Below are 21,873 nucleotides of genomic sequence, written 5' to 3' on the forward strand. Positions count from 1 at the left end.
AAGTTAAACATGAGCCAACAGTGTGACACTATTGCAAAAACAGCAAACGTGATTCTGGGATGCATTAACAGGAGTGTTGTGAGTAAGACACAAGAAGTCATTCTTCCGCTCTACTCTGTGCTGATTAGACCTCAATTGGAGTATTGTGTCCAGTTCTGGGCACCACATTTCAAGGAAGATGAGGAGAAATTGAAGAAGGTCCAGAGAAAAGCAACAAAAATGATTAAACGTCTAGAGAACATGACCTGTGAGGGAAGACTGAAGGAACTGGGCTTGTTTGGTTTAGAAAATAGAAGACTGAGAAGGGACATGATAGCAGTTTTCAAGTATCTAAAAGGGTGTTACAAGGAGGAGGGAGAAAAATTGTTCTCCTTGGCCTCTGAAGGATAGGACAAGAAGCAATGTGCTTAAAGTACGGTAAGGGATGTTTAGGCTGAACATCAGGAACAACTTCCTAACTGTCAGGGTTGTTAAACACTGTAATAAATTCTCTAGGGAGGTTGTGGAATCTCCATCACTGGAGATATTTAAGAGCTGGTTGGATAGACATCTATCAGGGATGATCTAGACAGTGGTTGGTCCTGCCGTGAGGGCAGGGGACTGGACTCGATGACCTCTCAAAGTCCCTTCCAGGAAACTGATGTTCTCTATTTACAAGTAAACTTCCTTATGCAGCCATTTTATCAATGTATCTTAAACACCAATCAAGGAGAAATCAGACAACTCTGTCTCTCAGAGGCAATCAGTCTCAGAAGTCAACTCTACAGATAGAAGAAACATTACATTAGCTATCAATCATACTGACAGATTGTATGTTTTCTTTTCAGCTAAGAATAGGGTAAAATAATAAACTAATACCAAATTACAATAGCCAGATATAAGACAACTATACCCTTAAAAAGAGCATAACAATTGCTTCTTCCTGATCTATTTATAAAAAACACACAGATGACATGGTGCACATTTTTCTCATGTATAATGAAGTATCAGAATGCAGCTACCTAATACATTATCTGGTAGACTGTGAGATAATATAAATAAAACCTTTTCATCTGTGCCACAACTTTAGACCAAATTAGCAGCTCGGTAGTACTCTAGCTCTTTCCTGTGATGCACTCCTCAGGCTGCTGCTCTCAGTTCTATTTCAGACAAGAAACTACAAAGTTAGGGGTCTTATCTTTGGTAAGTGAGTTTGCAATACCACACTGTTAATCTGAACCTCTCTCTGAGACAGACACCATCAGATTATCCTACAAAATACAGAAATGAGAAATTCTTCAAAAATATATGTGGGGATAAGTAGGCTAAAAGAGCTCAGGAAGTTAAATTTAACTGTGTTTTTAATTTAAAATATCTTTAAAATGTCTTCAGTAAAGAAGGGGGTTAATTGCAAAAATAAAACCTAAACTCAAAAAGAACCAAAAAGAATCTGTTTTCTTCTATTGTTTTTAAATGCCAAAACAAGTAATATACAATATCAAGACAAAAAGATGACAATTCATGTCAGGATTTCAATGCATGTTACAGACATAATTTCAATGCATGTTACAGACATATCACCATTTTAAGATCGATACATTTTACATACCCCTGCTTTATGGATGTACAGAAGCACAGGGAGTTTGACCGACATGGTAAAAGTTAGCGACAGAGTGAATTGGTGGCAGAGTTCAGAGTTGTTCCCAGTTCTCTGACCAGCAATCCTTCCCATACAAAACTGAGTGCATTAAAACAGAGCTCTGGATCCACAGATCTCTCTCATAATCGCCTGTGAATTTAACTGGCAACCCAAGTGTTCCAAATGTAAAGAGAGATGGATTGGCTGTGATGTGCCATTCCTCCTCACCCTGAAACTCTATAAATCCCTAGCAATAAAGACTTGCTCCCACAGAGCACAGACTTGCTCCCACAGAGTCATCAACCAGAATGAGGCACAACAGTCCAAGATACAGCAATCAGTCAAGCTCCTTTTCTGGATAGGACGATATTACTTCAAGAACTACTGCTTTCCAAGCAAGCTGGTTTAGAGAGCATACTTCATTCAGTTCCCTTTCCAAATGGTCACTTCTTCCAGCCCAGTAACTGCTAAAGAAGAAATGCAGCCTGACACCTAATACTTAAATTTGTGTAGATCCACTGAGTTCATCCTGTGGTCATCCAAAGCATTTATATGTCTGCGTCGATGTGTCTATGTTGAGCTCCTTGGAGCAAACATGGTCTCATCCTGTGAATTTTGTACAGAACACACTGTCAGTAATTAACAGATAATCATGTATAAATAGTAAGGAGTGAAAGCACCCCAAATTGCCCAATAAGGTAATTTCAGGAGAGTCTCATCTTTAATTTACTATGTCAACCAAAGTGAAGCTTTGGCAGCAATCATTGTCCCAATGTATTCACAGTGGAGTACATCTATATCAGTCCCACTATTGCAGAACTCCATTTAAATGATGCTGTATTTCAGAAGACATCCGAGTTAGCTGAGCGAAGGAAAGTGAGTCCTTCAGCTACAAAAGAAATGTGGGGCCAGCTTCTCGGCTGGTGATTTCAGTAAAGCTATACCAATTTCCACCAGCTAACTACACCAACTATACAGATGAGAAGAGTGCAGTGAAGATGAGTGAATGGCAGTGACCTGACCAGTAGAGAGTATAAAGAGGTCTGAGAGATTTGACCATCACTCTGAGTCAGGACCCCTGTTTTCTCTACTCAACTTTGCCCCAACTCAACATATGACTTTGGGAAGGTCAAACTCTCCCTTTCCTGCATATGGGGTTAAAAGCATATATTAACCTTTGTAAAGCAATCTGAGATCAACTGTTATTTATCATTTATTTATTATTAATTCATAAAGGAAAGCTCATGAAGTACAGTGGCTTTCCATAAAAGACAGCTCTTAAGGATTTTATACAGACACCATGGCTAGGTCTACACTACACCCCCCTGTCGACAGAGGGATGTAAAGAAAGCATATTAAAAGTGCAAATGAAGCGGGGATTTAAATATCCCGAGCCTCATTTGTATAATCACATTCTGATGCTGTTTTGAACAAGCACCATTTCAAACAGATCCTGTACTCCTCAAAAAATGAGGAGTACAGGATCTGTCGAAAAATCACCCCGCTGTCAGCAGAACCATGTCTAAACCGCAGTTTCAGTTTTGAAATGGTGCTTGTTCAAAAGAGAACCAGAACGTGATTATGCAAATGAAGCATGAGATATTTAAATCCCCGCTTCATTTGCACTTTTAATGTGCTTTATTTACATCCCTCTGCCGAAAGAGTGGTGTAGTGTAGACCTAGCCCGTATGAAGAACACTGAACTTTTTAATTACTGCAAGCAATAATATTTTGCACCTGTGTAGGGCCTGATGCAGTACCCACTGAAAGCAATGGAAAGTTTTCCAGTGATTTAAATGGGCTGTGCATCAAGTGCCCAGAAAGATCCTGAAAGCACTTGGTGAACATTTCTTTCCCCATTCTTTTAAAGATAGGGAAACAGCTGTCACTCACATAATCTGTAGCAGAGCCAACAACATAATTTCCAGTCCTGTGCTTTAGTCACACACACCACCACTAATGAACAGGGGAAGAAGCCACATGGAAATGCTTGCATAACTCATGCATACCATGGGAAAGGACTCTAAACTAGTTCCATAGGGATGTGTGGGAAACAGGGAAGGGTCACAGTAGCCACACAACAGACATAGGAGCAGTTACTCCAGCTCTAGGGTATTCTCAGTCTTCAGCCCTAAAATGCATTGTAGATCCCCCTGCATACTACACTGGCTTGATACGGATGGAGTGGACTAAACACACACAGCTGTTCATTTGATAGTGACAGTGTTAAGTAGCAAGTCATTTTTCACTTCACTGCTCTAATTTCTCTTTTCATTAAGAAACTCCAGCACTCACTGCCCACAACAGCTGCAAACTAGCAGAATTTTCTTTAGTGAGATTAGGGCTACAATGGGAACATGGTAAATGTGAAGGCAATTCTTTATTCCCAAAGAGAAAATATCCCTTCTTCCCTTCAATTTAGTGAAAGCCATTTAGTCATATATAATGACTTCTTCTCAGTCAGTTTATTGTTTATTGGGAATGTTCATGGCAATGAATGACATGCTGAACATGTCACAAACAATAAAAGGGTAGCTATTAAGACCAAAAATACCAGACATGCTAGGGAAGCATTTTGAGAAGAAGGAAATGATAAACTAGATCTTTGTAACATTCACTAAACAGAGAGGCTAATCAAATTTCAATCCATTTCTGTTTAATCTCCATTTGTCCTTCATCTCAAGAGCAGCAGATATGAATGTGCATCAGGCAATAGACAAATCAGATGTTCCTAAGAGGCCCAATCAAGGACCCATAGAAAGCACCTCATGCATAATGCCAATACATAACTTATTTCTGCAAATCTTGACATTTCTTCTCAGTGGCTTATTCTGCACATAAAGGAAAATAAATATATTTACCTTCAATGTAATTATTCAGTAGATTTAAACACGGTACTGGCTGTGTCTACATTGGCACCCCTTTCGGAAAAGGGATGCTAATGTAGACTTTGGAATAGGCAAATCCACGGGGGATTTAAATATCCACCGCGGCATTTGCATTAACATGGCTGCCGCTTTTTTCCGGCTTGGGGAAAAGCCGGAGAAAAGCGCCAGTCTAGACGTTATTCTCCGGAAAATAAAGCCTTTTCTGGAGGATTCCTTAGTCCTTGAAAGTAGGAATAAGAAATCCTCATGAAAAGGCTTTATTTTCCGGAGAATAACGTCTAGACTGGCACTTTTCTCCGGCTTTTCCCCAAGCCGGAAAAAAGCGGCAGCCATGTTAATGCAAATGCCGCGGGGGATATTTAAATCCCCCGCGGATTTGCCTATTCCAGTCTACATTAGCATCCCTTTTCCGGAAAGATGTAGCCAGGATGTTTTACAGTTCTAAGATAGCTACTAACTCTTTCTGAGTTTAAGTTGCCACCAAAAAAAGATGACCCTTTAAAACTATGAGGCATTTCATTGCATTGCTGTAAGATTCTCCTTTCTATTGATTTTTTTTCCTTCCCATTGTTTACATTTACAGAAAAAAACCACAACAATATACAAGTGAATGCATGGCAATGGAATTGAAGCAACATATGGTTCATTCAGAAATAAAGAAATGTTCAGTCCAGACTGATACGCCATCCTGACTATTTGCAACGTGTACGAAATAATCACCATCCTTTGCTAGTGAAAGCAGTAGGTCAACCATACGAGTTGAGGCAACAAGCTACAGGATGAACCTCTCTAATCCAGTACTCTCTGGTCCGGCAACATCTGTGATCCAGCATGTTTTTAGTTAGCTGGAAGTCCACTTGTAATAGGTGTAGCCCAGTTTCCTGCAGTCCCATAAAGTTTGTTTACAGCCACCAGTCCTGGCTCTCAGTGTTCTGTGCTGTTACTTAGCTCTAATTTACACCTAAATGTCTTTTATTAGCCCAGTAAGCAGTGGAAGTGTTGGTAATGCTGTTAGACAACACTGACCTCCCATGGTTTGGCAAATTCATTGGTTCAGCACCGGTCAGGTACTGAGGGTGCCGGACTAGAGAGCTTAACCTTTACATAGTAGGTCTCACAGTCTGCATTAAGGTCAGGACAGTAGCCTTCAACTAACAATAAAAGCAAACTTATTTACATTTGACTCCGAGTATTATTTGAACACACATTTCCCCTCGTATTTTGAAACAAGGTTAACTCAAATCAATAAGCAACCAGCACATTTTAGCCTTGCCAAGAACTCATTTCAGTCAATTTCATATAAACTTACAAATAGGCTCAGGATCACAGCTGAGTAACTGATTTTTCCATTCAATGGTTGAACTAAAAAATCCAAAAAGGACTGTTTTGAACAAAAATGGAATTTTTTGGTTAATTGCAACAAATGAAAACCCCAAATCTTTTTTCAGGCCTAATTAAACAGGTCTTTCCTGGTTCTACTCAGGATAAAGATATTATTTTCAAGAACAGTCTCCCAAACTGAACATTGGAGCTGACCTTACCTGCAACCTGATCTTTCTTTGCCAATACTGAATTTGAATCAGTCCAACTGTATTCCTTTTAAAACTCTGTTCTCGTTTTAAAGTTTTCTACTAAACCTCCCCAGTGCCCTGAAGAAGAGCTACCTCAAAGTGCAGGTGTTTAATTCAGGCCTCTCCTTCTGGTGCCAACAGCAGGAAAGGCGGACAAGTTGCCATTGCTGATTAATCTGACAGTTCTGAAGGGATGAAAATGGGCACTGATTAACTTGAAAGACTCCCAGCCTGAGAGCCTAACATTACTAAAGGACAAACTGAACAGAAGTACATGCAGGAGGATAGTAGATGTCAAAAAGAAAAGGAGATGTTTACAACCATTCAATTTCCCAGGTCAGAGATGAAGTTTTTCGCTGTTTGTGTATTACCGTGCATCTGGATATTTTTGCTTTCATTGATTTGGGAATTTAGAATCTACCCCCCTTCCCCCCAAGAACAACAAGCAAGCAACATGCTCACTGAGGCATTTAATGTATCAACAACATATCATTCCTAAGAGGTAAGGCAGGGCATGAGTTTACACAGCACCTAGCACAATGGGACCCCAATCCTGATTGAGGTCTCTATGTATTTCTCAAAATATATATGAAAGTTAATAGTAATAATGTTGTTCATGGTCTATGGCTAGAGCAAGGTACCTTGAGTTAGTACTTAGTCTCTTTTCCTGGTTCTGCCACTGACTTGCTATATGGTCTTAAACAAGCCACTTTACTTTCTTACTTCAGCCTACCCATGAAATGAGAGTAATGGTAGATATCACTTCATTGGGGTGTTACAAGGTTTAATGCAGATATCTTACATGCTTTGAAATCCTGAGATGAAAAGCGTTCTGTAGTATGTCGTGTTGTTAATGTAGCACCAAGGAGCTATTGGACCACTGGCAGATTGCTAGTTTCATATTTTCCAAAGCCTTTTACACTACCTGCAATTACACAAAGGTATAATTTGGTGCTTAAATAACCTGTGCAATATTTTCCCACGGACATTGTGACAAATGCAATGCTTTGGGAGCATGGAATATTCAAAAACGACTGTAGTGAGATGCCACAGGTGCTATGGATGCATGGGATATTCAAAGACTATTGTATCAACTTTATAAATGTATGTATTTTTGTGCACCGGCTAGTGATTGTCTTTATCTCCCTCATTTAGCCAGGAATAAGGATGTTGAAATGCGGTTATCAGGCTAATCGTATAGTCAATACAATTTGTACCGAAACGTCAATAGGACCGCTCTGCAGAGCCACAGTGTGGGTAGTTCCAGGAGCTGGCTCGAGCTGGACGAAGCATTTAAAGCTGGGACTTATTACATTTCAAATGCAGAGGCGCAGCAATGAGTGCGAGCCGGGGCTGCTTGGTCCCAGCTCACACTAAATCCAGCAGTCCTGTCTGCAGCAAACAGGGGCTGGTACCAGAGCAGTCTCTGTTTGCAGTAGACAGGGCTGACCACTGCGAAAAGAGGCTGCTCCAGCACCAGCCCCTGTTCGTGGCAGCCCCTGCCTGCAGTGGGACCCAGGTTATGCTTATCGGATAGTTGATTAGTTGCTTACATCCCTAGCCAGGAATGCATTCTTTACAGGGCTCAAAGTCACTTTGCTGGGTGCGGGGAGAGAATGCAAATTCCTAGTGCCAGTAACAAGTCTGCAAAGCTTCACACACACACTCTGGAGGCAATAATGATCTGATCTAGTTCAATCTGGAGAGCTGGGTCACTCATACACAATTCAAGAACTGACACAGAACTGTGCCCAAGTCAGACAGACAGACAGACCCCCGTGAAATGGGCACGAGGTACTCTGACCTATCAGGTTCTCCATGCAGAAGATGGATTACTGTCTGGTAAGTTAAGACCTACATAGGAGCTGTTTATTGTTTTTAAGACCCGACTCATTTGTAATGCTTTTGTTCAGTACTTTGTTTTGTAAAAGCAGGTGGTCACTGCTTAACCTTGTCATTGCCCCTGATGGAACAGAGCTGCAGGTATTGAACTAAAGTAAGACCTGCTGAGGTAATCGCAATGAATCGCAGGAATCTGCAGTCAAGCTCCCCGGTTTGGAGGGAGCGGAGAGCAGGAGACCATGGGCATCTGGTCTGTAAGGCAAAGAGAGGCTCTGCCTACCCAAAGCTGGAGCCGTGCTGGCCCTGCCTCACTCCTCCCGGCCTCCAACTGCCACGTGGGGTTGCTTTGGGATGTTTACTGGGGTTCCGGCAGGTTCCAGGGTGGCTGAGAAGGCAGAGTAGCAGGGAGCCTCCTCAGCAGCCCACCCCTGAACCAGCATGGAACAGACACAAGACTCCAATTACAGTCACGTGGGCTCTCCCTGCTGCAGCAGCAGCCTCAATTCCATTCATCTCACCGCTCCAGGGGCATTGCTAGCCCTGCTGTGCAGAGACCCTGCACCCAGCTCCTTGTGTTCCTGCTGCTGCTTGCTTGCCAGTTTCTTCTCCTGCTGAGCCCCTCACCCTATCCAGCCCCCCCTCCCTGCACTTTGGCCCAGGGTGGGAAAAGTGGGCTTCCTCCTTGCTGCCCCCCTTACTAGTGTATGCAGAGGTGGGGGGGTTGGCTTCACTTTCCCAAGTCAGTTGCTACTGAGCCTGTTGCTGGGGGCTCTTTTCCCCTTGCCCTTTCCCCACACGTGCTCCCCACAGTCCCCCTCCCCCTTGCTAGTGTGTGGAGTGTGGGGGGTTACCTAGCCCAAGGAGCCTTGCAAAGATAGCTTTCCGGTCCCCTCCCCTTCTTGCCCTCTCCTCACAGGCTTCCTGTTTTCTGTGCCCTGCAGTAGAGTGGGGTGGGAATGAGAAAAGTGGGGGGAAGGAGGTGGGGAGAAGAGACCATGGGGAAGAAATGGGGAATGAGGGGGATAGAGAAGGAAAGGGGATGAGGAATGGGGGGGAGCAGGGCCCACCTCTTCTCAATACCTCCACTGAGCTCAACCAGAGCCCTATTGCCCCAACACCAGAACCCCAATGAGCCCCTGTGCATCCCGATCTCCCACTGAGCTGCCCACACACAGACTCCCCCACAATAACCCCCTGTACTCTTGGATCATGCTGGTCTGACCCTGCCCAGCCACATCTAGTACGCCTGGCACAAAGGGGCAGGGCCAGCCTTTAAACTCTGTCAGGGTCAGGTGCAGCCTCACTGCAGAGTTCCTGTACTGAGGGTAGCTGGGGTTTCAGGGTGATCTCCCCACCTCAATGCAGCCAGTGGCCTATACTCCCCTCTGCTAGAAATGTGAAGATCAGGGGTTCTCTTAACGGCCTTCCTGTCACAGACTTCCAGTGTTACACTGGACCCATCACTTAAGGCTTGCTCTAAAGAGAAGTTTTTCCACTGATTTAAAAAAAACTGCAGATAAGGAACTTAATCATCCCGTGCCTCAGTTTCTCCAACCCAAAAAAGGGGGATAATAATAATACTTGCCTGCCTCACAGGAGTTTGTGTAAATTCATTGGCTTTCGTGAGGTGTTTTGATGCCATCAGATGGAAAGTGCTGAGAAGTGCAATTTTGCAAAGTGTTTTTACAATTTCAAAATATTTCTGAGTTATTCATGCAGTAGCCACTGCTCCTGGATTACAGGAGAATTTCATTTTGAGACTTTATGGGATGACTCCTCCTCCCACAGTGTGATGCTGAAGCAGTTTGCCAGAAGAGGCAGGGGGAGTGAGAGCAGGACTCCACCCAGCCTCCCTCATCATCACTTTTCGAAGGGTTTGTCAAAGATGCAGGTAGGCCGGCCAGCCTTATGCAGTGTGTGCTTCAGGGAGGGCTGCATCATTTGTGGCAGCAAGTACCCTGTTCTGGCCTGCTAAGAGGGAACTGGGCAGAACAATAAATGGCCAGAAGGAATGGATCTCCCTCCACCTGGGCCAGAGGAGCCCTTCAGAGCTTTCCCACAGGTAAGCAATGGCCTGGGCCAGGGCATTTTTTTTTTGTTTGGTTGGTTTTCTTACTCGTTCAAATTCTGTGATGGTCAGGGCAGGGGGAGAGCTTGGTGAGGAAGGCCAGTGACCTTGAGCCTGAGTAGAAAGACTTTGAAGGGAAGAAAGGACAGGGAGACAGAGGGAGGATGGATGCAGTGGCAAGGAAGAGAGAAGCTATTGGTGGGACTGATCTCAACTCTTTTCAGTGGATGGGAAATTACATGTGCCTGGTGAGTCCAGGGCTGGGGATTTGGCTCCTTTGTCCCAGGGATATTGGGTCTGCCAGTCTGATACATAAAACTGGCACCATCATGCTGCCCAGTGGGACATTTTACCTTCTTGGTTCTGTGAGCTGAATAGGTACACTTATTGTTAAAACAGCAGCCAGCCTGTATTTTACTGGCATATCCCTTCGCAATTCTTATTCATTGTCTGAGGTGCTTACTACTGTTGGGACAATCAACATAGGAAGCCCTCAACTTGCCTGTGTGAAGAAGTGAAAATGAGGTAGCAACTTTTGCAATCTGATTCTAGTCATTTTCTTCCTGTCAGGTGGCAAATGGTAGCTGAAGGCAAGGCCTGAAACCTTGTTTGATTGTGTGAAGAAGGACAAAGATTTCTCAATTATCTTTAACTGGTGCTTGCCATTCTGTGTTCCTCAGGATCAATGAGAGGTGTTTGGGGCATTTACAAGCTGCCTACACATCAGCTATGAGGGTATATAATAAACTGGTGACTGATGTTTCTTATTTCCCAAATGTAGTGCTGTTAATTAGGTACCTTGTACATATCTGGCACATGGTGCAAAACATGCTCCATTTTATTGAGAAAAATTGCAGAAAAGTGGATTTTTTTTCCAAAAATAGTTTCCTTGGGTTCAGGGATTTGACTGGAAGGGGACAAGCATGCAATGAGCAGGGACACAGGGTGCACAGGGAAGAATGGAGGGAGAAAGTGGAAAGGGGGCAGAACCTGGGCAGGGAAGCTACTGCCTCCCCAAGTGGAAGCTTCACCAACCACCCATGCAGGATACCAGGAAGAAAAGTGACAGCTGGAGGATAAAGCGCTTCGTGTGTAACCCAAAAATATCATGCAGGAGTGTGCAGTTGCTTTAGGCACTGTGATAGTCATTACAGGAAAAAACTCTCAATATTCTTAAATAGTAATGCTACAGAAAATTTTGGCTAGTGCTAAGATTTACATGTTTAACAATAGCTCCAGCTTTTGTTTTACAGGGCCTATTCATTTCCAGGAATTTCTAGATTTTCACTGTTGATTTAGTACCAAAGGCTAATTTTCCGCTTAATCTATTTCAGTGGCTGCTGCACCAACATACTGCTTAAGCAGTGTCAAATTTTCCAGCCTCTTTCTTTGTTGAGTTTAACTCTGACTCCTGTAAGTGTGACTGTTCAGTTTAAACAAAAATAAGTCTACTACTCTTTTCAAAAATCCTCATCGATTGCACTGACTTCCAACCTCTGAGAAGTTATCTATCATTTACAGTGTGATCAAAAGCCCACTGAAGCCAATGGGAATTGTTCCAATGATTTCATGAGCTTAGAGATCATCCATTCTTTTCAAATGACAGTCTACTTGTCATGCTGTGAAACTTCATTTTTTCCAGTTACACTAATTTGTTTGTCCCTTCTGGATTCAGCTTCCAGATGAAGAAAGGCTTTTTCTCATTTCAAAACTAAAAACACAACAGCCTACACTGCAGCCATAAGAGTGATATTCAACATGAGCAAGGTGAAGTGCAGAAACACCCCTGGTTAAACTGTAACATATTCAAACTTCTTTGGAAGAAAGCAAAATTGAAAATGATTAGGATCAAACCTAATCTGTTACACAGTAGCAACTACTCCTTCAAATTTAACATCTAAAGAAGAAACCAAATCTGAAGCCATCTTTTTGCTAATGAAAACTCCAGTCCCTCACTCGTTGCTTCTAACAAGAACAAACAGGCTTCAGAACACAATGATTATTTAAGAATTACAAATAACTAAATCAAATTAAATTCAGACTACAGTAAAACCTGTGTTATGCAGCACGCTCGGGGATTAGGGCGTTCTGGTTATCTAAAAATTCCGGTTAGCTGAGGGTCATATCAACCTAGGTAAAATCAAATGGACAATAATAATAAAACTCAAAGGCTACGTCTAGACTGGCATGATTTTCCGCAAATGCTTTTAACGGAAAAGTTTTCCGTTAAAAGCATTTTCGGAAAAGAGCATCTAGATTGGCACGGACACTTTTCCGTAAAAGCACTTTTTGCGGAAAAGCATCCATGGCCAATCTAGACGCGCTTTTGCGCAATAAAGCCCTGATCACCATTTTCGTGATCAGGGCTTTTTTGCACAAAACAAATCTCAGCTCTCTACACTGGCCCTTTTGCACAAAAGTTTTGCGCAAAAGGGACTTTTGCCCGAACGGGAGCAGCATAGTATTTCCGCAAAAAACACTGATTTCTTACAGTAGGAAGTCAGTGCTTTTGTGGAAATTCAAGCGGCCAGTGTAGACAGCTGGCAAGTTTTTCCAGAAAAGCGGCTGATTTTCTGGAAAAACTGGCCAGTCTAGACACAGCCAAGTTTTTAATACTGGTAGTTTTGTAGTATGAGGCAGTTGGTCTCACATTTCTATTTTGAGTTAAAGATGATTAGTACTTCTTAAATAAAAAATTGTTAAGCCAATCATGGTAAACCAAGCCAGGCCTGTGCACCTGATAATGTGACAGTATTGTAGCTGGGGGCAATGCCAGTTAACAAAGTTTTCTGATTAACAGAGTGCTGGATAACAAAGGTTTCACTGTGCTTGAGTGGGAGGGAAGGACTATTTGTTGCTTCATTTTGAAGAAACTTTTTCAGGAGATCTTTCTGAACACCTTGACTTGTACAAAGAGGAGAAATTCGAAAGCTGAGAAAAGGCCACATTTTTCCCTTACCTGAGATGCTCCAGCTAGGCAAGGCACTGAAACTGGCATATTTGACAAATGCTTCAAAAGTTGTTCAGATGATCTCTGAACCTCCTGCCTTTGTCCATCGTGAACCACTGCACTTCTTCCCAGTTGCCCATAGTCTGCTCTACCCCACGTGAAGACCTTGCCAGTTTCTAAATACAAACACACAGTTATGGGTTATTTCTCTCTCACAGCTAGACAGTGTTTAGAAAGTTCATTTCAAAACTAGAACACCCATTCTATGTACTATTTATTGCACCCTACCTAAAAGTTCAGAGAACACAACAGTGAAAAAAGTGAGCAATCGACTTACTCTTTGGAGCCTGGGGAGAGAGAAGGCATTAAAATATATCTGAGAAACTCATTGTAATTACCCATATTTCGGCATTTAGCTTTCAAACAGAAATGCCATCCACAGCATGGATTGTACATGGAATTGTTTCAATAAATCCGCATCCTCTAGAAATGCTGAATAGAATTTTTACATGCATTTATTTTACAAAAATAACCCTTTTTTGTTTTGCTTTAAGTGATACATATGTAAATTAGCTTACATTAAATTTCAAGAGATTTTCCTTACTTCACAGTATTTGGCACAGATACATCTTGTCTCCCTATATTTAACATAAGGTTTGTGTCTTCCTCAGAGACGATACCTTCTGCCACAAATTTCTGCTAGCTACAGAATCATGGTTTCCTCTGCATGGTAACTGAGGAGGAAGGAGTGGTGCCACAAGTTGGACAAAGATGCAACCTAAGAAGCTGAGAGTAGACAACAGGGGATGGATCACTCAATGACACAATGATAAGCATAAGCTTATCGGATAATCGACTAGTCATGCAACAAGTTGCATCCCCGCCCCTTGCTGCCTCTATCAAAAAGAGGCAGCAAGGAGGGGGAGCAGGAGCTGGTGGGGGAGCCACTTAAAAGCTAGTTCCCCCCAGCATCGTCTCCATGGGGGGCAGGGGATGTAGAGGCACAGCGGGAAACAGCGCATGCAGAGACTAAAGCAGTCTCCACTCACGCCAATTCTGATGTGATTCTGCTTTTGAAAGGTACAAGAGCCCTGCACTCACTGTGGGGCTTCCTTTTGAAATGTACAAGAGCCCCACTAGGCTGAGGCGCTGCAGGGAGCACAGGGCCAGTGAAGGAGTCCTCCACTGGCCCCGCACTCCCTGTGGGGCTTCCCCTTTTGAACTGTAGCAAGAGCCTGGCAGGGCTCTAACTACAGTTTAAAGACAGAGGTGCCCTTATGGACTAATCAAATAGTGGATGGAAATTCTATTGATTATTTGATTGGTTAATTAATCTAAATTTAATATCCATAACTCAGACCCCACGAGTATGTGTACACTGAAACTGGGAGCCTTTGCCCTACCTTGGTTAGACATGGGTACACTGGCTGTGCTCAAGCAACCAACCTAAAAAGAGAAGTGTAACTGTAGCAGTGTGGAAGGCCCTTTGGACTAGCCACCCAACTAGCAAGGCATCAGGCAGGTTTGTATTAGAGCACTGTATCTCTACCTGTACTGGGAAGCAAACTCTCCACTGTAGACATACCCTAAGGAAGAGGTTTTTAAGGCATTAAATTGATTCTACAATAGCTACACAGTCATATTCCTAAACAGATTAGCTAATATTTTTTCAAATATGACCCATTTACTTAGTCTAGACATACTCTAGCTGCCAGTCAGCTAAAATCCCTATATTAATCTTTATTTTTTCCTATTTTTTTTCAAATAGATGATGGGTCTGACATTTGCACCCATATTTTTTACAGCTGTGTGATTATATGATTATGACAATTATGATGCACTTTGTACAAGATGTGTCTTGTCAGGTATCTATGGAAAAGTTATGAAATGCTGAATATGATTATCCTATTTATGAAACGTATCATTTTTGTATCTGAAATGATCAGTATTGACTATGCATCTGTATTACAAATGTGCTTACTTGGGTAACACCCTTACCTATCCAATCAGGTGTAACAATGATGAAGGTAGACAGTGTTAATAGCTCATTAAAAAAGACAATAGACCATGAAAGAGCTTAGCTTTCCTGTGAATGTTTCAACCCAACTGTAAACAATGGCTGTTATGACTTAGTCGAGCATGCAAGGGCATGTAACCAGACCATATGACACTGAGCTCCATTTTGGTACTTGTATTTTTCCACAAACAGGACTGGGAACCGAGCATATTACAAAGGGAAGCTATATAGATTTTGTCATAGTTATTTTTATTACGTGTCAGGGACAAGTCAAAGGCTTCCGAGAATTTTTATTTACTGCCAGTGACCAACCTGCTCCTGACTGTTACTAAAATAACCATGACAAAATCATAGGTTTATTTTTATGACCCACATCACCATAATATCTAAGCATGAAAGAGTATTTAAAAATGCAAACTGGAAAAACAACAATTCCTTCTCTTTCATTTACACAGCTTGATTAGTTTACGTGTGTGTATGCGCGCGTGTGTGTGTGCATGCATGAGTGCGTGCGTGCGCGCATGTGGGCAGACCTTGTAGGAAAACAAAGTCAAAGGAATTAATTCTGTATTTACAGAAAGATTTTCAAAGGCACAACAATCAGTTGGGCATCCAATTCTCTCTATCTAAGTTCTGAATGTGGTTAATTCTATGTTCAGTCATCTTATCTTTCATGGGAATAAATTCAATGGCCCCACTTTGGAGTAGTTTAGAAACATCCCAGATCTGGCCACTAGCACCAACTGGACCGTATCACAAGGCATACCAACCTTAATACCATCCACATTGCCCACAGTAATCAAAGTGCTGAATGCAAAATACACCACTCCCTGGGATAGTTGAGTAACCACATTAATTCTTATTGGTTACTCGACTAGTCTATAGTCCCTGGGGCCAGCAACCAATGTTCTCCCAGCCCCACTCCTGGGGAGCCCCCTACCATCCTGCACTGCTCCCTCTCTATCAGTGGTTATACTGAGCTGGGCTACTGTTCAGCCTGCTAAAAACATTACTGGGGGGGAGGGAGAGAAATGCATGTAGTCAATAGCATTAACCGATAAGCTTTTTGCTTATCGGTTAAGCGGTTAATTGAATACACTATTACATCCCTGGCGTGTATGATGAGATCACAAAAGCTCAGGATCCAACTTCAAAGAAGATAGCTCTACTGAAATCGATAACAGAGGAAACCATCAATTATCATTCCAAGCACATGGATTACAGGCTGGAACACCATTTTGAGCTTTACTCATGAAAATATTGCTACAGATATAACCATCAACATCACTGAAACCTGCCTGTAACAAACCAACTGTCAAGGAGCTTATCCTTGCCATGGAAAGGAGATTACCTCTCCCATGGAAAGCTTCCCAGAAAAGACTGCATACCTTAGAATCATAGAATACTAGAACTGGAAGGGACCTTGAGAGGTTACTGGCTCCAGTCCCCGGCCCTCATGGCAGGACCAAGTACTATATAGATCATCCCCGACAGATGTCTATCTAACCTGATCTTAAATATCTCCATAGATAGAGATTTCACAACCTCCCTAAGCAATTTATTCCAGCGTTTAACCACCCTGACAGTTAAGAAGTTGTTCCTAATGTTCAGCCTAAACATCCCTTGCCGTACTTTAAGCACATTGCTTCTTGTCCTATCCTCAGAGGCTAAGGAGAAATTTTTCTCCCTCCTCCTTGTAACATCCTTTTAGATACTTGAAAACTGCTGTCATGCCCCCTCCCACTCTTCTCCTTTCCAAACTAAACAAGTCCAATTATTTCAGTCTTCCTTCATAGGTCATGTTCTCTAGACTTTTAATCATTCTTATTGCTCTTCTCTGGACCTTTTCTAATTTCTCTACATCTTTCTTGAAATGTGGTGCCCAAAACAGGACACCATACTCCGATTGAGGCCTAATCGGTGCAGAATAGAGCGGAAGAATGACTTCTTGTGTCTTGCTCACAACATTCCTGTTAATGCATCCCAGAATCATGTTTGATTTTTTTGCAACAGCGTCACACTGTTGACTCACATTTAACTTGTCATCCACTATGACCCCTAAATCTCTTTCTGCAATACTCCTTCCTAGACAGTCACTTTCCATTCTGTATGTGTGAAACTGATTGTTTCTTCCTAAGTGGAGTGCTCCCTAAACTTCATCCTATTTACCTCAGACCATTTCTCCAGTTTGTCCAGATCATTTTGAATTTTGACCCTATCCTCCAAAGCACTTGCAACCTCTCTCAGTTTGGTATCATCTGCAAACTTAATAATCGTACTCTCTCTGCCTTCCGATATCATAAAATGCAGAAAACCTATTCTTCAGCAATATCTTCATGATTTGCTCTGCCTGTGCTGGAAAAAAGGTGACGTACCAAAAGTAATGAGTTACAGGCAGTCCCCGCTGTGGGCGTGCTCCAAGGCTTTGCTCCTGGTCTCCCTGGTCAGCAGACCAGGGAGACGGAGCAAAGCCATGGAGGACGCGGGCGGTCCCGCCACCCGCGTCTCCCTGGTCTGCTGGGGGTGGGGGGGGTGCAGCTATTGATCACAATTTCATAGCAACACCAAAAAAACATTCAACCTGAGGGAGACACAAAGCATGGAAAATGCCAGCCTGAAAAGGTTAAAGTTTGTCAAAGTTATAAGCATTGGGCTATGACAAAGTGTCAAGAACTTTTAACAAGAGACATTACTGTTATACTACATATAATATAGAGGGTATTTAATAATGGCCTAAAATAGATATTATATTAGTCACATAGAATAAAAGGCTGAGGGCTGAATTACTTACAAATTCAAGGTGACATAACAAGAAATAGTGATCTAAAATTAGAAAAGGACAATTTTTAATTGTAAGTTAAGAAAACACTTCTAGCAGTGAGTCAATTAGACAATGGAGTATATTTAATAAGGGGGACTGCTAAGGCATCAGAACTTGACGTGTTCAAGAACAGATGAGATTAAATGACTTAGCATATAGATGATGATCCTGAAATTTGTGGAGCAGGACACAGAACACCACGTTGGAAGTACTTTCCACTTCTAGCAAAACACTGACAATGTTTAGTAAGAGTGCGATCCTGCAAGGTGCTCAGCACTCTGACCCCAATCCATAAATGCACTTCAGCTCATACTTAACCAGAAACATGTGTGTAGTTCCACTGTCATCAGCAGAATTATATAAATGGGCTCAAAGTTAATCACATGATGGGTTAGATCAGAACAGATCATGTATCATCTTGCAGGACTTACTTTCAAGTCAGAAACAATGAGCTTCATTCATGCCTTGTGTAACTCTAGGGAAGGCCTGGGCAAAATACGGCCCGCAGGCCACATCCGGCCCACCACGCCACCAAATCCGGCCCATGGAAGCAGTGCGGAGCCCCAGGCAGGCTCCCCTGCTTGCCCCACAGCCCCACACGCTGCTCACAAACATGGCTGCTGAGCCCCGTTTCTGTTTCAAAACTGAAGGGGAAGGGGGGAAAGATTCAGGAGCTCCCCCTCCCCCAGCACAATCCCATTGGCTGGTTTCTAGCCAGAAACCAGCCAATGGGTGCTGCCCACTTGAATAACAGGCAGCCAAGAAAAACAATGCCCCCTCTCCTTGGCTCAGTTATTAACATAAGCACATGACCAGGCAAGCAGGCAGGCAGGCTGGCTTGGCTGCTGGCTGGTAAGTCTCCTAGTCACAGCCTGTTTCTAGCATCCCAGACCCTCCCTGCCCCAACCCTCTGCCTCTCCTACTTAACCCTCTCCTCTCCTACTCTCCTCCCCCTCTTGCACCCATACCCACTCCCAGATCTGGCATCCCAATCTCCTGCCCCAGATCACAATCCTCTTCTACCCTAGGTAACATCCCAAACCCCTGCACTCCAGTCTTCTGCCCTACATCACAACCGCCTCCTTCACACAAACTCCCTCCCAGACTCCAATCTCTCTCCTGCAACCCAATCCCTTACCCCAAGATCCCCTCTGCACCCAACCTCCATCCCAGACCCCGCATCTCCTCCATTAATATCATGGAAGAGTGTGGCCCTCAATCACTTTCCAAAATCTTGGAGTGGCTCCCCATCAAAAAAGATTGCCCACCCTTGCTCTAGGGTATCATATTTTAAGAGAAACTAATAGCCAAACCACAAGTCTAAATAACTTGTTTACCATTTTCATGCATGTTTTTAGCTAATCCAAACTGAAATTAATACTGTGTTATTCATGTATCAATAGAAGTCTGCCTTCCTTTTTCTCCATCACATGGAATTACTCGGTTTTTCCTATTCTTAAAGCCCCACACATAGCAGTTTGTAATCAGAAAACTCCTTAGGCACATATTCAAGTGTGTTGCTGAAAAGAGATGGACTTAAACAAATGTTTAATTAGGACTGCACTTTCACCTGCAGTTCAACCTCATGAAAGCTCCTCTAAACTTACTTAATATCATCCTTTAAATATACTGCCACCTTCAAATCCAACTCCCAAAGTTTGTGGAGTTGAGCATAACTAATGATATTGTTTATAACACTTCTACATTTCTATCTAACATTGTACACTTCACCATACTTACTTTACATTTCTGACAGCATAGTAAACATATTATTTTTTCTTTCTTTGCCCTTTCATTATCAATCCATTCAGCCATATGAAGTTTTCTGGTACAACTATAAATACATTACAAGTTTTGTTATCTGGCATTGTTTGGGTGTGGGGGTTAATCAAATGTACCGGTTAATCGAGATTTACATCAATGGGTCATGAATTTTTCACGATCATCATAGCTGCAGGATGGGCTAGATCAGTGGTCCCCAACCTTTTGAGGTTGTCGGGCACCAGGGGGCGTGGCCGTTGGCCCGCCAGGCGCCAAGGACACTTGCGCACCCGGGGCGGGCCCCCCCCTTGCCGCATGCCCGGGGGCGGGCCCCCCCCTAGCCGCGCGCCTGGGGGCAGGGCCCCCTCCAAGGGCCGCGCGCCCGGGGCCGGCGCTCCCCCGCCGCGTGCCGCGCGCCCGGGGCCGGCGCTCCCCCCCCCCGCCGAATGCCACGCACAGATATCAAAGTGCCAGATAACACAGCGTGTACTATAGTCATATAGTCATTTTGGTCCTGTACATTTGACATTGAAACTGATCCATTTTAAAAAAACAGATAAAATTTCAGTAAATAAGTTGATTTTTATCTTCCACATCACTTCAGATTCATTTTTGTCTGAAATTCTAGTTTTCACTATTTTCAAATTACACTGTGAATACTTTATGATTACCTATCTTAACATCCCTCCTCTTAACCATATTTAAGAACATCTTAATACTAAACATTCAAAAAGCTACAATACAGGTAGAAGGCTATGCTGGTTTAGAGGGGAAATGAAGGCAGCTATAAAAAATAAAAGTAATATATTACAAATGGAAAAGAGGAAGGAATGCATAAAACTCAGAAGTTTGGAACTGTATAAAATCAGTAAGGGAAACAAATCGGACCCAAAGAAAAACTTCTGGCCAGCAGAGATAAGGATAATAAGAACGTTTTTTAAATAAATTAGAAATAAAAACATAATCCTGACAATGGTAATGGTCCATTACTAGGTAGAAATGGCAGAATTATCAATAATAATGCAGAAATAAGTATTTCTGTTCTGTATCTGAAGAAAAACAAATGTTAGTCCTATTATATGGTAATGAGAAAACTCTTTCCATTCCACTTGTTTCTCTGAGGGGGTGTTAAAAAGAAGCTACCAAAGTTAGACGTATTTTAAATCAGCAAGTTCAGATATTAGCTCTTTTAAAACTTTTGGATGCAAGTTGACAAGCTCACTGGACCATTAATGTTGATTGTCAATAAATCTAGAACAGGGGTTGGCAAATAGCAGCCCCCAGTCTGGATCCAGTTTTCCAGAGTTAGGCACTGACGAGCATCCGCTGTGCCTCCACAGGTACATCTCTACAATGGCCACAGACTACCATTCCTGGCCAATGGGATCTTCAGGAAATGGTGTCCCGGTCCGTGCTTCTTCCCGCAGCTCCCACTGGCCATGAATGGAGCTCCATGGCCAACAGGAGCTTCAATCACTTGTACCTGTTGAGGCACAGGTAAACGTAGCAGCCACAGCCTGCCATGACAAAACCACCACCATGGTCTAGAAGCACTGGGAAAGATCCAGAAGACTGGAAGAAAGCTTATATTATTTAAAAAAGATAAACTAGCTGACCCAGGAAATTATAGGCCTGTCAGCCTGATATCGATCTTGGGTAAGATAATGGAGCAGCTGATATGGGACTTATAATAAAGAATTAAAGGAAAATAATGGAATTAATGCAAATCAATATGGCTTCATGGAAAATAGATCCTGTCAAATTAATTTGATATTTTTATGAGATTACAAGTTGGGTTGATAAAATCAAGAGTTAATATGATATACTTAGATTTCTATAAGGCATTTGACTTAGTACCAAACAACATTTTGATTAAAAGTTAGAATGACAGAAAAAAAAACCAAAAAGACACACATTAATGGATTTAAAACTAGCTAACTGAATGGTCTCAATATGTTTTGTAAATGGAGAATCAAGAACATTGATTGGGTGTGTTTCCACCTGGATCTGGCAGGCATCAGTTCTTGGCCCTACACTATTTAATGTTTGTATCAATGGGGAAAAGAAAAGAAGTTTACAGATGACACAACACTTGGGGAGTGGTAAATAATTAAAAGGAATCAAGGCAATCTGGATCGCTTGGTGAACTGGGCACAAGCAAACAGTACGTGCTTTAATATAACTAAATGTAAAGATGGACATCTGGAAACAAAGAATATAGGCAATACTAATGTGATGGGGACTCAATACCAAGATGCAGTGACTGCAAAAGATCTGCAGGTGCTGGTGGATAATCAGCTGCACATGAGCTCCCAGTGTGATGCTGTGGCCAAAATA

General features: G+C 42.6%; 1 protein-coding gene across 5 annotated transcripts in view; it reads right to left on the minus strand.

Moving 5' to 3' along the window:
- The window catches only part of SERGEF (secretion regulating guanine nucleotide exchange factor), a 266,942-nt gene that overhangs the window by 188,983 nt on the left and 56,086 nt on the right, over positions 1-21,873 (minus strand). For 3 of the 5 annotated variants that reach the window (XM_075928093.2, XM_075928091.2, XM_075928094.2), the window contains exon 9: positions 12,947-13,113. In XM_075928093.2, the coding sequence (XP_075784208.2) occupies positions 12,947-13,113 (167 nt within the window). Of the gene's footprint in view, positions 1-1,362; positions 2,225-4,902; positions 7,003-12,946; positions 13,114-21,873 lie in introns of those variants that run through there. The other 2 variants (XM_075928098.2, XM_075928099.2) reach the window with 2 other exon arrangements.

Source organism: Pelodiscus sinensis, chromosome 5, assembly GCF_052426305.1.
Source record: "Pelodiscus sinensis isolate ZL-2025 chromosome 5, ASM5242630v1, whole genome shotgun sequence".
Classification (NCBI taxonomy): Eukaryota; Metazoa; Chordata; order Testudines; family Trionychidae; genus Pelodiscus; species Pelodiscus sinensis.